At 36.0% G+C, this 16,459-nt stretch overlaps 2 protein-coding genes across 2 annotated transcripts; one reads left to right on the forward strand and one right to left on the reverse strand.

Moving 5' to 3' along the window:
• The first annotated feature begins 403 nt into the window (after window positions 1-403).
• gamt (guanidinoacetate N-methyltransferase) lies at window positions 404-4,622 on the forward strand. Its single transcript, XM_032572790.1, has 6 exons — window positions 404-715; window positions 1,735-1,880; window positions 1,970-2,033; window positions 2,252-2,319; window positions 2,967-3,077; window positions 4,369-4,622. The coding sequence occupies exons 1-6, from the start codon at window positions 538-540 to the stop codon at window positions 4,507-4,509; spliced, it is 708 nt and encodes a 235-aa protein (XP_032428681.1). The 5' UTR covers window positions 404-537; the 3' UTR covers window positions 4,510-4,622.
• A 2,928-nt stretch (window positions 4,623-7,550) lies between these two features.
• ndufs7 (NADH:ubiquinone oxidoreductase core subunit S7) lies at window positions 7,551-14,960 on the reverse strand. The gene is made up of 8 exons (XM_032573092.1): window positions 14,903-14,960; window positions 13,280-13,316; window positions 12,828-12,902; window positions 12,621-12,741; window positions 11,370-11,549; window positions 9,793-9,839; window positions 8,872-8,960; window positions 7,551-7,973 (listed from the first exon to the last, which is right to left on the reverse strand). The coding sequence occupies exons 1-8, from the start codon at window positions 14,916-14,918 to the stop codon at window positions 7,876-7,878; spliced, it is 663 nt and encodes a 220-aa protein (XP_032428983.1). The 5' UTR covers window positions 14,919-14,960; the 3' UTR covers window positions 7,551-7,875.
• Window positions 14,961-16,459: the final 1,499 nt, after the last annotated feature.

A 16,459-nucleotide genomic window follows, 5' to 3' on the forward strand; every position in this document is an offset into this window, starting at 1 on the left:
CAAAGGTATTGATATAAGTACTTTGTGAGACCAAAAGTTCAAATTCCAAAGATTAAGTCAGATTGATACTCTTAACAGAAGAAGCTGAAAGCAGCAAACCTGTGACACCCTTATGTTTAGAATCTACAATTATCTAAAGATCCCCTTTTTTATAGAAATCTGACTCCGTCATTAAATGTTGCTGAATAAGTAAAAACATTAAAATTATTTTGTGTTGTAATTGAAAACAGAAAAAACAGTAGCCTGCAAGTACTTTAAAAGTTTTCAAATTTGGTTCACAAGAGCCACCAAACTGGTACATATAACAATAATAATAATCCGTTATTTCCCACCGAGTGAGCCATCTTATCTTCAGGGGATCTTGGACTCTCTTAAATCTCGGAACGTGTATTTGCGCTTTTTGACCCCCAGTCACACGATTGCGGTGTCAGCAGTTGTGAGCTCGATATAAACCACCGCCTCCTCCACTTTCACCCCCTTCTGTGTCAGAGAAACCCCTCCAGCAGAGCCCGCCAACCGCAACGACAGCAAACCAAAATGACCTCCGCTCCTCAGCCCATATTCACCAAGGGAGAGGACTGCAAGCCCTCCTGGCACGACGCTAACGCCGGGTACAATGAGGCCGACACACACCTAGAGATCATGGGCAAGCCGGTCATGGAACGCTGGGAAACCCCGTACATGCACTCGCTGGCGACCGTTGCAGCTTCTAAAGGTAACAGCGGCCGGGGAAGGAATGTGTATTATCGGGCATCGCGTTCTGCCGCGCAGCTTGTCCGATATTGAACTCACACTGCACGAACTTGTCATTTAAAGAGAAAGCAACACAGAATATTCTAAAAGAATGTGGTTTAAAATCACACTTTTTTTTTCTTGTGTACACTTAAAAGCCGTTCAAATGTCTGACAGAAAAGTGCTGTCAGCTCAGCTGAAAATATAAATGTGCTAATTTTTTTGTTAGAACTCTAATGTGTAACATTGAGGACTATAAAACTACAAAAAGTAGATTTAAAGAATGGAAGTACATGCAAAAACAAATTTTTTGTGTTAGAATATATATAAAAAGTTAATCATTTATGTGTGTGAGTATATAAATCTGTAAACTTATTTTCTATTAACCAAAAGAAGTTTACAGTTGCTTTGACTCTGTAATGGTGAAACACATGTTAGTGTGAGAAGCATGGTGCTCTGTGTTGGTGAGTACTGCAGCAGCTGTTACTTCACTACTGGGAAAAGGCCAAGAAATCTGCAGGGGGCAGAGAGCATTTCTACTCACATACTTTCATCTTTGAAAGCCAGACTGATCCAGATGTTTCAAAGAATGCAAAAAAGTTTAAAATTCAAGTTTAACTTGCACAGTGTGAATGATATATTCAGTTTATTTCTTAGATTGATGTGCAAATGCATGTAAAATATCTACATTGTAAAGTTTTTTTTATTTGGAAGCAAATTCTGTACCTCATCAGAACAAATTTTCTGGAGGTTGCAAAAATATAAGCAAATATAAATATTTCTGATGATCTGAAAGCAATTTAAAGATTTTTCAATCATTAAATAAGAGTTAAGCATTAAGTTTTATAACTATTCCTCGATATTTCTGTGTAACCACTTCCTCTCAATGCCCTACAGAGTAATAAATCACACATAAAGTAGAATACTGACAATTTTGCTGGGTTTTGTAAATGTTGTACTAGCAGGGAACAGATGAAAAGTTTGGTTCTGTTTGTCTGACAGGCGGTCGGGTTCTGGAGATCGGTTTCGGCATGGCCATCGCTGCCACGAAGGTGGAGTCCTTCCCCATCGAGGAGCACTGGATCATTGAGTGCAACGATGGAGTATTTGCCCGTCTGGAGAACTGGGCCAAGTCTCAGCCTCACAAGGTCATTAAGCTCAGTCAGTTCAGTGATAACTGAGAATGGAAAGTTGGTAAAATAAGGTGCTAGTGAGCCTCTTTTTTTCCCTCCTGCAGGTCTTCCCTCTGAAGGGTCTCTGGGAAAACGTTGTTCCAACCCTGCCAGACAATCACTTTGATGGTGAGACATTTCCTGACGCAGCTAGTCATAAATATATAAATTACTGGGAATAGGAACGCTGGAGCAGAGCTAGGCTCCATGGACGTTTTTATCTGTGACCTGTGACATCATGAACTAAAATGAAAGCATGCCTTTAGAGAAGAAATGATAAAAATGAAAGAATAAATAAATAAATTGGACTGCATGATGCATGCTGCCACCTCTGCCTTCTCTTTCAGGTATTCTCTATGACACATATCCTCTCTCAGAGGAAACGTGGCACACTCACCAGTTTGATTTCATTAAGGTAAGTGACTGAAAGAAGCTAAATTTCTAAGCTGAACCTGCAGCTGAAGCTCTTCAGGCACTTTGTTGGTTCTATTTAAAGCTAATGGCAAAAATAACGAGAATTCCTATAATTATTTTATTTTTTAAATACAGCAGCAGAGGTTTGTTTTACATTTTAGTTCATTTTTTGCACAAAATCATTCTTAGTTTATGAGATATCAGTCTGCTCAGTTCGGCCTATATTGAGCTCCTTTGAAAAGCATTAGTAGTTGCTAGGTAATAGCGCAGCCCCCGTCGATTGTAACTCAACAATTGGAATATTTTTGAAATGGCTTGTTTTTCAGACACCAACAAATATTAACATATTGCCCAAAAACAAGTTTGGCCAGTTTATAGAAGCAGTCGAGACCTAAATGAACGGATAAAAACATGCAAAATGTGACTTTTGCATAATGTGTCTCCTTAAGGTCTCTTCAGTTTTATATAATTTCAGTTTAGTCAAATACATTTACAAACAGCTTCTGTGTTGTCTTAGCTGTATTTATCATGTTATTACTGAGCTGGAGGATGAATTGTAGTCGGAGCCCAATGAGACCCCAGACCATCTTATTCTTTTTTTTTTTGTCTATGAAGGGAAAATTGACCGTGTGGTTTCTTTACCTGCAGGGTCACGCTCACAGGATGCTCAAACCCGGAGGCGTCCTCACCTACTGCAACCTGACCTCCTGGGGTGAACTGCTCAAGGAAAAATACGACAACATTGAGAAAATGTTCCAGGTTTGTCACCTTGATGATCTAATCAAAATCAAATCCTCCATGTTTGGACTCTGATTGTCGTCCGCTTCTCTACAACAATTCCCCTGAATTACCTCCCATGATGCAGCTACGCAACTGAAACATAAAAGCAGTTTTTATAAGACAATTTGGTCGTATAAATTCACTACATACTTTAGCAGGACCCTCCAACTCCAAGGCTACGATTCTGCAGCTTTTAGATGATTAGAGCTCCAACTGATGAGTATTTTAGAAATCGATTATTGTGACGGTTAATTGAATAAAACATTTGGCACATTCTGCCAATTTTTTATTTGACTAGTTAAGCCTTTTTATACAATATTAGGAACACATAAAAATACTAATCAACAAATCAGTTCCATTTAAATAAGAAAATAAAAATTTTACTGCCTAAAATGCAATAAAACAGCTCTTCTTTAGTGTATTCTTGATTTGTGAAAAAAAATACTTTTAACATCAACATTTGAAAAGTCCAGCCTTTTATTTTTGACATATCAATCCAGTGTGGGGCTAGTCTGTTTGTTTATTTTTTTGGGATTAACCGATTAATAATTGATTTGTAAAATGTGCTTAACATGAGTTTTATTTTTCATTCTTACAGAATTTGAAACAGCTGACATTAAAACAATGTCATTTGAAGAGTTCTGGGTTAAACATATTTACATGCAAAGGGTTTTTCTATCTTAGTACAAAATGCATGTATTTGTAAAGTTTTGATTTAATTACTGCACTGTTCTTTCAGCAAATGGCTTTTTCTTAGTCTGTATGCTCCAGTTAGCGATTGATTTCTAGATTAGTTGACGATTATTTCTACACTCGATTCATCATGATCAATCCGATTAATTGTTTCAGTCTTAAACTTGACGCTGAAGAGGTGATGCGATAATTTGACTCAGCTGCGTTGGAGCAGACATGCATCTAAAAAAGTTGGGGACGTAGCTTTGGAAAGCTGTAGTTGGGAGATCTCTGCTTTTAAAACATGCAAATCATAATTATTATTAGTGATAATGATAATCTTTGTTTTAAGAGGGACAATGCACAGCTCAAACATAAATGTCACCATTTGAGTTTCTGCACCAGATTATAGCAGAAGCTAATTTGCATCTGGATTCCTTTGGACATGCTGATGCTTCCAATGCAACAACTATTATCACAAGTGAAAACATCACTGAGTTCACCTGGGTTACCTGCTGCTGCCATGTCAAGGTTTCTGCTGATAAACCGGATTGGACCGCACGCTGACCGCCTCTCTGTCTCTGTTAATGATTTTCAGGAAACCCAGGTGCCCCATCTGCTCGAGGCCGGCTTCAAGAAGGAGAAGATTAGCACCACCACCATTGACATTGAACCACCCACTGAATGCAAATACTACTCCTTCAAGAAGATGATCACTCCCACTATTGTGAAAGAATAAAGGACGAAGACGCTGCTGCTGCAGCCTTTTAATATTCAGATGTGCCTTTTGTCTCCTGCCAATCACGCATTTCACTGTACAACGTTTTAATAAAACAAACTCCATCATGACTGGATTTAATCTTTTTTTGTATTGGTTTAGGGCTACAACTAATGATTACTTTAGTAATCGATTATTCTATTGGTTATTTTTGATGACTAATCAATCAATCAAATAAAAAAAGAATACATTTTTCATTTGACCACTTTTATAAAATCAAAAATTCATAAAGGGGAATAAAGGGTGGATGTGCTGAACTTATAGAGAAGGGCTGCAATTATTGATTATTTTAATTATCAATCTATCAGCTGGATTTAAAAAATCCCATACTTTGCAGATTTTATACTTAAGCCTTTTTAAATAATATTAGAAATAAAGTAAAAGATGCAAATAAACAATTCAATTTCTATTTTAAATAAGAAAATATGCATTTTATTGCCTTAAATTCAAAAACAGCATTCTTTTAGTGTATGTTTGATCATTTGTAGCAACGGATGCATTTGAAAAAATACATCTAGCACAGCCATTTCTATTTAATTTAATATCAATACAGTGTAGGGCTGATCTGTTGGGGTCTTTTTTAAGTAAATGATTAATAATTGGGAAAGGTGCTTAATTTTTTTAATAGAATTTGAACAAGGTGAAGTTGATTTTGTCACTTTAGGAGTTCTATAGAGAAAATATTACAAATATTTATTTTCTTAAATGCAAAATATATTTTTTATATAGTTTTGGTTTAATTAATGATTGATTACTAAATTAGCTGACGTTCACTTCAATAATCGATTAATCACGATCAATCATTTCAGCCCTATATTTGTCATAGCTGATGTTATTAGATTTTCTTCTGTCAGAAAATTCTTGAACTGGTTTTAATTTCCTGTCTAGTAGAAATACCTCCAACATCAGACTCACCTGTTTCCAGGTCTTACATCACCCAGCACGCCTCCTGTCATGAATGCACCCACTCCAAGTCTAAGCTGTGAAATGATTACTGACGGAATGGGACAAAAACATGCTTTGTTGCAGTTATAGTGCAAGATGTTCCCCCGTCTGCAGTACTCGTGTTATTTATGTTGTGTTGTGTTTGTTATTTATAAACCTGAAAACAACAATGCTGGCTCAGTAAAAACCTTCCCAGGGTGGAGATTTCAAATGTGGTTTTAAACGCAAACAAGAGTTTGAATGGGACGTTTCTGAAATAAAAATCTTAAATATATAAATGAGGTACTATCTATAAATCTGCACACCTATGTTGGTGAATATTTTTGAAGATAAAAGCGAGATAAATTAGGAAATATTTTTGCATAAATACCTACGTAAATATGAGTGGTGATGTAAAGGGTTAAAATAAAAGGGTTAAAATTTCAAGACTGCAGAAAATGTTGTAGATTTACCATGAAGTGATTCTTCTGACCTTCCACAATGGCTCTTACCAACGTTAGCTGAAAACGATTCTTGTTTTTAAAATAGGTTTAGACCTGCAGCTAAGGATTGTTTTAGTAGTCGATTATTATTCTGACGATTAATGGAGAAATAGGATTTTAAAAAAGGCTCTTCGCCTGCCACATAAAATCCTAACAAAACACATTGAAGTTTGGCTGCAGCATGAAAAAGAAATGTACGCGTATGAATAGTTTTGCATTTAAATACCGTCACTTAAACTGTCTGTAACAACCGAGTATAGGACGGATGTCTGAATTTATGGTTGGAGGTAAGTGTAAGGTGAGATTAAAGAGTGAACACGTAGGAACAAGTAACCACCTGGCGAGGAGCCATTAATCATTAGACGGATGGATGATGCAACAGCAGACTGCTCTCTGGTGGGAAACCACAGCTGCTGGCGGCTCACAGATCTGAATCAGGACTTCACCGACCAGCTCTGCGTGTTCATTTAAAGTAATATATAACAGGACAAGGGAGGGAACTGTAGAGAATGTGTCTGAATTCAGTTCAATTCGGCTGATTCAGTGATGATGCATTAAAACTGCATTCAGTAACAAAATGCGGTTCCGTTAAAACCATAAAGAGTATATTGTCTGATATGTTCGCAGCTGAAGAACCAGAGCAGCCAGGAGCAATAACACAAAGTGAATGCATGACTCATAAACTCTCCCAACAACAAATGTAAGTGAATATTTGTAGGTTAAAATGCGTGTTGCGTAAATAAATCTTCTACTTTTACAATGATCTAGCATGCAGTGAAGCATCTATGGCTGAAGATGCTAGATTCTAGAAAATGATTTTCATCGTTAACTTTTCTTTTATGGAAGTTAAAAAGTGCAAGACTCTAAAACATTATCAGGGTTTTTACATGTGTTACTGACTCAACTCATGTAAGACTTTCTAAGAACTTTAAAGACCATTATGAATGGAATTTAACTGGGTAAATTTGCACTTACCCATGATAGTTTGAGAAATGCCGGCTAGCTAGCACGATATATTAGCAGTAAGTCACAGGGTGCAATGAAGATACAGTATGTGCCTGTGACTCAAACTTTTGCCTGACATAAAAGTCCCATGAGAGAAAAATACATTCAGTATATTAGATTAAACAGACCTTCCAAGACCAAAACCGCCCCCGTTGAGAAAGACTATTTTAAGGCATTAATATGATGTGGGTAATTCAACAATTGTGTCAGTGATGAATTAAACAAAGTTAAAACCAGGTAAGTCAAAGTGCAAAAATACATTTATTTTAAAATTCCTGTTTTAGGTCAGTTTTCTGTCAGGAGGAATGGGTCAAAATTCTAGCAGAAAGCATCAAATTTATGCAGTGCAACACAACTTTGAATAATTTTCATATATGTAATTATCTACTTACAAATATCTTAAGTAGACAAATATCTTAATTAATGCATTAAGATATTTGCAAGCAATTTTTTTAAAATTACGGTACTTATAATTTATTTTATCGTGACAAAGAAATACCTAATTCAATTGTTCATTATTTTGTGTCAAACAAAAATTAGCCGTTGCAAAAATGACAAAAGCAACAATCCTTGATTTTTGTGAATCAAAATTTATTGGAGATAACATTTACTATATTGTGGTGCATCACTTGTTTTGTTTACAACCATGTGTAGAGTCATAAATGCTGCTTAAACTGATTTGTCTTTAAATTGTGTTTTAAAACAGTAACACTGATTTAAAGACCCAGAAACCTAAACAGAGCAGAAGCTGGTGAGTCTCATGAAAAGCAGCTTTGCATAAATTACAATATTTCATTTACTGAATTTTCTGCTGCTCTATGTGGAAGAGGAGCAATGCCCCAAATGAAACCAGAAATACAACATTTACACACAGATTTACAGATATACTACACGCTCACTTCCTGTACCAGATACTTATCTTCTTCTCTCGTTTGATTTTCTTTTGCAGCTGTAAAGTGCCGTACAGGAGAGCTTCTGCTGTGGGAGGACAACCTGGGAATGAGAAGAAGCCATTAAAGGTGACCTATTATGCTTACTGGAACAGGTTTTGAGCAATACAAAACATTTTCATTACATTTTCTGCACAAAATCATTCTTGGATAGGAAGTCCAACAACAAAACACTTGTCTTTTCCAACAGCCATTGTACAGCGAATTCAGCGGTAAAACCAGCTGATCAAACAGATCTGGAGCTCAGCTTGGGTTGCTAGGTGACGGGTGGAGCTCTGCTGGGGTTGCTAAGTAACGGCATGGGTTTCGCTGGGGACATTCGTGAGAAATGGCTCATTTTCCTAACACCAAAAAATATGAACTTATAACCAAAAAATTGCTGGGTGGACTTTGAATAAATACTTAGATACAGCTTTCTGAATGTAAGTATTTATTTAGTATTTTTTTTAGATGGAGATGCTAAAAAATGATCAAACGTACACTAAAGGAATGCTATATTATTGCACTTTAGCCAGTAAAATGATTAATTTCTTATTTTCATTTGTATTCTTGATATTATATGAAAAGGTTTAAGATGTTAAAAGAAAAAAATTGCAGTTTGTTAATTTTCCCTCCGAATTGCTTGATTATTGATCAGAATAATGGATAGAATAATAGATTACTAAAATAACTGCTAGCTGCAGACCTAGTTTAACGTGAAGATTCAAGGATTTAGTTTTTAAGAATTAAATTATGCATATCATTAAATTAGAATTTAAATAAAACTTTATTTCAGCCCAAAATATGAGACTCACTGCACAGAGCAATACATGCATGTTTTTTTGTTTATTTTTACTCACAGCTTCTATAAACCCTAAATTCTGTTTCACAGAAAATTTAACTAGATTTAAACTATGCAAAAATCACCGTTTTATGTCACTGAACATAAATCTTAAGCCTACCTGGAACATAAATGTCCACCGGTACGATCCGGTCACAGCCTCGCACCACAGCGTAGGAGTAGTGGTAGTAACCTCCTCCGTTAGCACAACTACAGGAACGAAATCAGAAAAATGTTAAACATTTTTAGTCTGTCTAGAGACAACAGATATGCAAAAACCAAAGAGTGCATCACACAGATGGGTTTGAAGTTTAACTTCAGCTTTAACCCTGATATGATGGCCAATACTGCCACCATGTGATAAATAATGCAACATCTTTAACATTTTCTAAGGAAAACAATTTATTGCCTATTACTTTACTTTAATAGGTAATAAATTGAGCATTTTGGGTATTAATAGCTTTTTTAGCTGTGATTTTCTCATTCTGCTTTGAACCATGACGTCCTGAAGTGAATAAATAAGATTTACAATTTACACAATATGGGCCTAAATACAGTTCAGAGTTGTCGGTTCAACCATTTAAGACCATATGAAATCTGTTTAATTTTTTACCAAATTACGTTTTAAAAATCTTTAAATTCCAATTAATGATGTTGAAAACCAAAGCAAACTGACAGCATTATAGGGAATGTTATTTTTTTTTACTATTTTCACCACTGTCCGTAAATTAAAAGCTATGATTAAATGCAGTTACTGGGTGCAGGTTAGTGATAAAATTCACACTTCTTTAAGTAAGTGGCATCCTGAAAAAGCCTGCTTCACATGAAAATGTTTTTCAAGAGAAGGATTTGTGTTTGCGGTGCTTTGGCTACCTAAAAATAAGTAATAAATAAAATTATTTAATCATAATTTTTGTCATTGTCAAAATAGTACCACAAAACATTGTGATAAAATTCAAAGCCCATGTCGTCCACCCTTAGAGTGGATCAAAATATCTCGACTGCGACTCTTCTGATTCAACAACATGAAGGAATAACTCACCTTCCCATGGAAATTACGTATCTGGGCTCAGGCATCTGGTCGTACACCTGTTGGATGGAAGGAGTCTTTTAGCTGTAGTTACACAAGTCTGAGTCAGAATTAATCTGTATATTCAGCTGGAGAGAAGCTCCACGCCGCTCTGTCGATCCATCAACAGGCTGCTCCTAATCCAGCCCGCTTTAACACAGCTATACTGTTCCCATCGCTGTGGTTCGGTCTGACTGATGCTACTGTCGGTGTTTACAGGCTGAAAACAAAACTACGCTTTTATATTAGACCTCTAAAAGAAGAGGTCACATAATCTCAGATGAGGATTATTATTGATCTGGATTTCATGCGTCAATCTGTCAATGTTTGGCCAATTCTTAAAATGCTATTTAAAGGTGACCTATTCTGCCTCCGTGAGGTTTGTTTATGGGATAAACAAAACATGTTCATGACATTTTTTCACACAAACTCACTCTTAGATAATTAGATTATAGTCTGGTTAGTATATTGAGCTCCTTTCAGAACAATCTGTTTTAGGGCCCCTTGTCACTTTAAATCCAATTGGCTGCTGCTGGCCACGCCCCCAGCTCAACACTCCACAAGAAAATGGCTGCAAACAGATGCACAATTATACAACTATACACATTATACATGTTTGAGAAGCAGAACAACCAACAAGTTGGAAAGTCTAATTTTAGGCTGTTTTCACTCCTGATAGTCCAGTAGACGTTGTTCAGTTGGTGACCAAAATTGCAACATTTGTTACATTTTCAGCTTGTGTGGTTCGCTTTCACACTGCAATGTGTCAAACTATCCAAACTCTTTGTCAAATCTGTTCCTCTCATTGCCTGTGGTAAGTCAACAACAAAATATCTGTATTTTCCAGCAGCCATTGTACAGTGCATGCAACGGTAAAACCATTTAAATGTTTCGAATGATTTCAGAAGCAGTTGAGAAACAAATGGAAGTAAAAAAGACATGCAAAAAGTTAATTTTGCATAACAGGTCTCTTTTAAATGGATTTATGATCCATTTAGTTTGAATAGAAAGTCTGCTTTGTTTGGGGACTAAAAATGTGAACTCTGGTCCGTCTAAAATCTCTGTCTGGGTTCAGTTGAAGGGAAGTCTGGATATATGAACACCAAACAAACCAGAGTCTGCCCCAAAAGCAGGAAGTGGGCTATAATGCAGTGGATTCTGGGTAAATACAACCTAAACAAACGCGAGAGTCTAACGCCAGCGGGAGGAATGGCTCGTGGTCTTTTACCAAAGATAAAAGTGAAATCCTACAACTGCTAAAATCTGACTCAACTCCATTTTTATTACATATTGTAAAGAAGGAAGTTGCCCTCAGTGTCTTATTCAGAGGTTTTTGTTTAGTTTTTTCAGTAGTTCTTGCTTCAGTGCCAAAAAAAGGGTGAGGAGGGGAATAGGTTTATCGAAGCGTTTGGATCATTTGATACAGTGCAGTGTGAAAATGTAGCAAATGTTGCAATTTTGGTCCCGAATCGAACCATGTCTCCTGGATTATCAGGAGTAAAAACAACCTAAAATCCAACATTTATTTATGAGACTTTCCATCCTCTCACCTTCCGCAGAGCCGGAGCCATCTTATTGGTCAGAGTTCCCGCCACAATCATGACATCAGCCTGTCGAGGACTCGCTCTGAACACGACTCCGAAGCGGTCCATGTCGTAACGAGGGGCCGCCATGTGCATCATCTCCACAGCGCAGCACGCCAAGCCAAAGGTCATGGGCCACAGAGAGCTCTGATGGGAGAAACGAAGCACAGAATAAAGCAATATTAATTTAATCAACATCTTGATGAAACAAAATGCAAAAAGTAAGTGAAACCTGATGTTACTGTAGATATTACAGGTTTATTTTTATTTTAAGAGTGGATTTGTAAGGTTGCCATGTTTGTAAGTTGTGGTTGCAATTAGTGTGTAGACACGATAAAAGACCTCTAAAAGAACATATAAGGGGCTTTTTGTTCCAACACCTGAATAAGTGGCTGAAGTTTCCTCCGATGGCTGATAGATGATGAATGATGAATATAACCTCATTATATTTATTGTTATATAACACAGATTAAGAAGAGTTTATAGGTGTACATTGGCAAGAAGTTGGTATTTATTCTGATGCTGTATGTCTGGTTGCTATTTACAATTGTCATTATTTCTATTATTATCCATAGATTTTCTTGTTATCAGTTTGTAGCCATTTTATCTATGTTGTATAATTTATTTGTTAGCTCATTAGCACAGTATTTTGAACAGCAACATGAATATTATAACATGGTTTTAATTACAATTTTTTTGATAATTATTGAGTTGGTAAGTAATATATTTCATTAAGTTGAGAAAAGGGGTTGGATTAAATAAGTGTTTATTTCTTCCTACTCCTTTTCAAACAGAAAAGTATGCTTATTATTTTTGTTCTTGGTTATTTATGGACATATTTTTTCTGATTGCTTCCTTTCTTGTTTTTAAAACCTGTTTGAAATAAATATATTAAATCATCTAACTGTTTAAATCCATCACTGCCATAATTTTTAAACACTTATTGCATAAACAAGCTTCTTCAAGTGTGATTTTCATTTCATTTCATATTTAATGGAAACACAGCAATAGTGAAATTGTGCTTTCTTATTTAATTAGCAAAATATAGACAAAGATCTGCAAACATTTGTAACGGAGACAGACTATAAAATGTATCATTTTGGGAAGTAAATATAAACATGCAGTGTGTCTATGTGTTTTGCCAATATAGTGGATGTCAGGGATGCAACAATCAACACTGTAAATCTAATCCAAATCAGCGTTTTCTCAGATACTGACTCTGCGGGCCCAGTTGACCAGATCGTCGAGCTTCGCCACCACATAGTCCACCTTGCTGCTGGCCGCTGCTGCTGGCTTGGCTGCAGCCACAGCTGTGCTTTTCTCTCTGACTGGCACAACACTGCAAACACAGAGACAGAGGAGCCATTTAACATGTGCCTCATGGTGACCCGGTGTGTGTTACGTCAGTCCCCTGGTTAAGCTCACCTGGTGCTGGTGCTATTATCAGCTTTAGCGCTGCTGTGGAGACATTTCTGCTGAATAGCAAAAACTGAAATTGGCCTAATGGAAAAGGAGAAAGAAATTACTTGAGCATATAAATGAGAAATAGAAGGACACTATCGCTATAAGGGAGCATGTGAGAAGGACAGATGGAAGGACTTATTTCTTCTGAGTCTCTAAACTTCGTGATGCATTCGAGCTTAACTAGGCGATTCCTCTGGAAGGCAGACAAGCTGAACACTGCAGCTGTCAGCAGAAAACAGCAAATGTTTCTGTATTTGCTTTTCACCATGGATCATTTTCTATGACTGAAGACCATCTGACTCCACTCCCAAAAATACAAAGTCGTTTCCTGAAACAAGCTCTTATGTTGCAAGGCACAAAACAGCAGGAGGGACAGAGTCAGCCAACAGGTAGCAAGATTACAGGGTTTTTACCTGGTTGAAAAAGAGCCAAACAGAGCCAGGCGAGGTGCTGCAAAATAAAGGCATTTTGTTAACAAAAAATAAATAAAAACTCCACAAATTCATATCCAAATGTTGTTATACAATATAATATATAATAAAAAGGGTAATCTGGAGCTGACAACTGTAAACCAAGGTTGCTTGTGACATCTCTTACATTAATCAAATGTGAATATATTCTTAATGTCTCTTACATAACACTTTAAGTCACAGTTTACTGTCAAGTAGTAGTAATAATAATTATCATTATGATAATTATTATTACTACTAGGGTAGGGTAAGGGTAGGGTTAGGGTTAGGTAATTCATACAATTACAATTGTATGAATTGTAATTCATACAATTTATTGTATGAATTACATTTTATTGTAATTCATACAATAAAATGTATGAATTACATACATTTTATTATGTAATTCATAATAAAATAAATTGGTCACAAATGAGCAATATGTTTTACAGTGAGGTGAAATGAAAACTTAAATTGCTTTTTTTTGTACTATCCAAATGGGGCAGTTAATTTGAGGTACTTCCTGGCATAATTAATTTAATTTCTACATATCAGGACGAATAAAGATTTTTATTCAGTTAGTTTATGTACAATATGGAAAAATAAATTAAAATACAAACTTAATATTTTAATTTGTCTACTGCCTTTTGTCTGAGGAATTGATCAAATCTATACAACTAATTCAAAGGTATTCAAAATTACAAATAAAGTCTGAGACTATTTTTACATCTTATTGAACAACATCATAGATCATTCTTAATGTTCAGTAATGAAGCGTTTCAATACTCAGGATAAGAAACTAATTATAATAGTAAGAAAGTAATAAATGCATCCAGTTTTAAATATTACTTTACACATTAACATGTTGTCATACCTTCATAAAGTAACACTATTCTGTTTGTTTTTTCAATAGTTTTGAGGACTGGTGTGAAATTATAGGTGGTGAAAATGTAAAACTCTCGCACTGCATTTCAGGATTAGGATATGAAAGCCAATCACAGCTGATAATTTTGCATAAACTAATGATGCAAAACTATGTAACTGAGTTATTTGATTGTCTTATATGGATGCCGATATGTTCACCATATCTGGCTGATTTTATTAAAGTTTTCAATTGCTATTACTTGCAGTTTTTATTACAATTGCAGACGAAACATGTAAACTAGAACCATTTTCCCGATAAGTTTGGTTCCAACAATATAAGCAAAACGAGTGAAAAATCTTTATTTACGCCATATTTACACAAACCAACCATAAAATTTAAAATTTTATGCATCAAAAATCACTTTAGCGTATTTAAAACAGTCACATTGTGTAAAGTTATAGCTGTAATGTTGGGTTTTCAGCTGGGACTCAACATGTAACTCTCTGTCCCAGCTAACCCTTATTAGCCGCTTGGCTAAAGCAGACGGAGCAAGGTCAGTGTGCCACGTCTCTAAAAGTTACAAATACAACCTCCTGCATTGTCACAAACCCAGATACTGCACATTTCTGAACTTAATTTTAAATATCAAAGGCAACATTAACGCAGTGACGTCAATAATGTTAAAAATAAACGTGAAAGGGTTTAATCAAAACATTACCTACCCACCAGCGCCGCCATCTTTGATGGTCTGGTTACATCCAGGGTCTCTTCCGGTGCATGTGCGACTCCAACCGGTAGATGGCGCTGCTGCCCCACAATACGTGCGTAATGAATCAGAAAAATACTTATAAAAAAGCACCACATCCAAAGGCAGGATAAAAAAAGTCTGGTCAGCTTTTATTTAGTGAAAAAATTGAGGCTTAGGTTCAGAGATTTGATAATGTAAAAGTACGATTTATGCAGGAATTAAATTAAAGTCAGTTCATTCTGGGGGGAAATGAAAATGTGCACCTTGTCAAAAGGTAAACTTAAACATGCATCTTTCCTTCTAGAAACACTCCAGCTTATTGTGGGGGATCCTTAGTTCAGGGAATACATTATATACATAATTTATAAGAATCGTTTAAGACAACATAGGTGTTTAACAATGAACTCCTTTAAATACAGAAAAAATAAGAAATTATTAAGGCATATAACAGTTATCAGAATAAGAACAACCTTCCAACTTTAAATTGAATGAAATGCCAAGAAATAAAGTAAGCACTAATGGAGCACTAATGTGAATGCATTCAATGTGCCAGACCTGCCTGAAATTTTTCTATACAAAGTTTTATACAATTTGTACAAAACTCAGCAGTGGAGTTTTATGTGTTTAACAGTATTTTACCCTGAGGTTAGGGTTTGGTTTTGAGTAACCCAGATATTTACAGGTGAGCTGCTTACTGGTTCTACTGGTTCAGTTGCTTTCAGGTGTTGTCACAATACAGAAAAATTCATCCTCACATTTACAAACCTTTCATGTGTGCTGTGTAAATCTTTGAAGTATTGATGGTACCGCTGTGACAAAATTCAAACTCTAAGCTGAATTTAGTTTTTGTTCCATGTTTTCTGCAGATTGATCAGCAGAATGAAAGAGCAGCTTTGTGTTGAAGAAAGAGATAAACAGGTTAATTTAGGTTCCAAAACCAAAATACTGTCACAAATGTACAACGTGAAGGATGGATGAATGGATGGATGGATGGATGGATGGACAGATGGATGGATGGATGGACAGATGGAAGAATGGATGGATGGATGGATGGAAAGATGGAAGAATGGATGGATGGATGGATGGATGGATGGATGATGGATAGATGGAAGAATGGATGAATAAATGGATGTATGGATGGACAGATGGATGGATGGACAGATGATGGATGGACAGATGATGGATGGGTGGAAGAATGGATGGATGGGCAGATATATGGATGGATGGATGGATGAATGAATGGATGGATGGGCAGATGGATGAATGGATGGATGGATGGATGGATTTTAGATTTAAAACATCCGTCTGTCAGATCTGATCCAGTTGAAGAAAGCAACATTCTTCTTTTGTCTTTTTACATCTTAAGATAATTTTTATCATAACTTTAAAACATTTAGAGTTAATTTCTACAACCAGCCGGACTGCAAATAGATTTTATCATCTGATCTTGAAAAAACTTGCAGTTTTAAACTTAATGAGCATCTTCAGTGTCTAACCTCTAATTACTGCCCTCTGAAGATCTCATTAATCT

This window comes from Xiphophorus hellerii, chromosome 9 (assembly GCF_003331165.1).
Source record: "Xiphophorus hellerii strain 12219 chromosome 9, Xiphophorus_hellerii-4.1, whole genome shotgun sequence".
Lineage (NCBI taxonomy): Eukaryota > Metazoa > Chordata > Actinopteri > Cyprinodontiformes > Poeciliidae > Xiphophorus > Xiphophorus hellerii.

Excerpts from the sequence above, each read along its gene's own strand:
- ndufs7 (XM_032573092.1), bottom strand. Across the intron at positions 12,903-13,279 it reads TTTGGCTCTTTTTCAACCAG|GCCAATTTCAGTTTTTGCTA; the intron begins GTAAAAACCCTG and ends CTTTTCCATTAG. Across the intron at positions 9,840-11,369 it reads TGGCTCCGGCTCTGCGGAAG|GTGTACGACCAGATGCCTGA; the intron begins GTGAGAGGATGG and ends TCCATCCAACAG.
- gamt (XM_032572790.1), top strand. The coding sequence starts at position 538 with ATGACCTCCGCTCCTCAGCCCATATTCACCAAGGGAGAGGACTGCAAG. Across the intron at positions 716-1,734 it reads GACCGTTGCAGCTTCTAAAG|GCGGTCGGGTTCTGGAGATC; the intron begins GTAACAGCGGCC and ends TTTGTCTGACAG. Across the intron at positions 2,320-2,966 it reads ACCAGTTTGATTTCATTAAG|GGTCACGCTCACAGGATGCT; the intron begins GTAAGTGACTGA and ends CTTTACCTGCAG.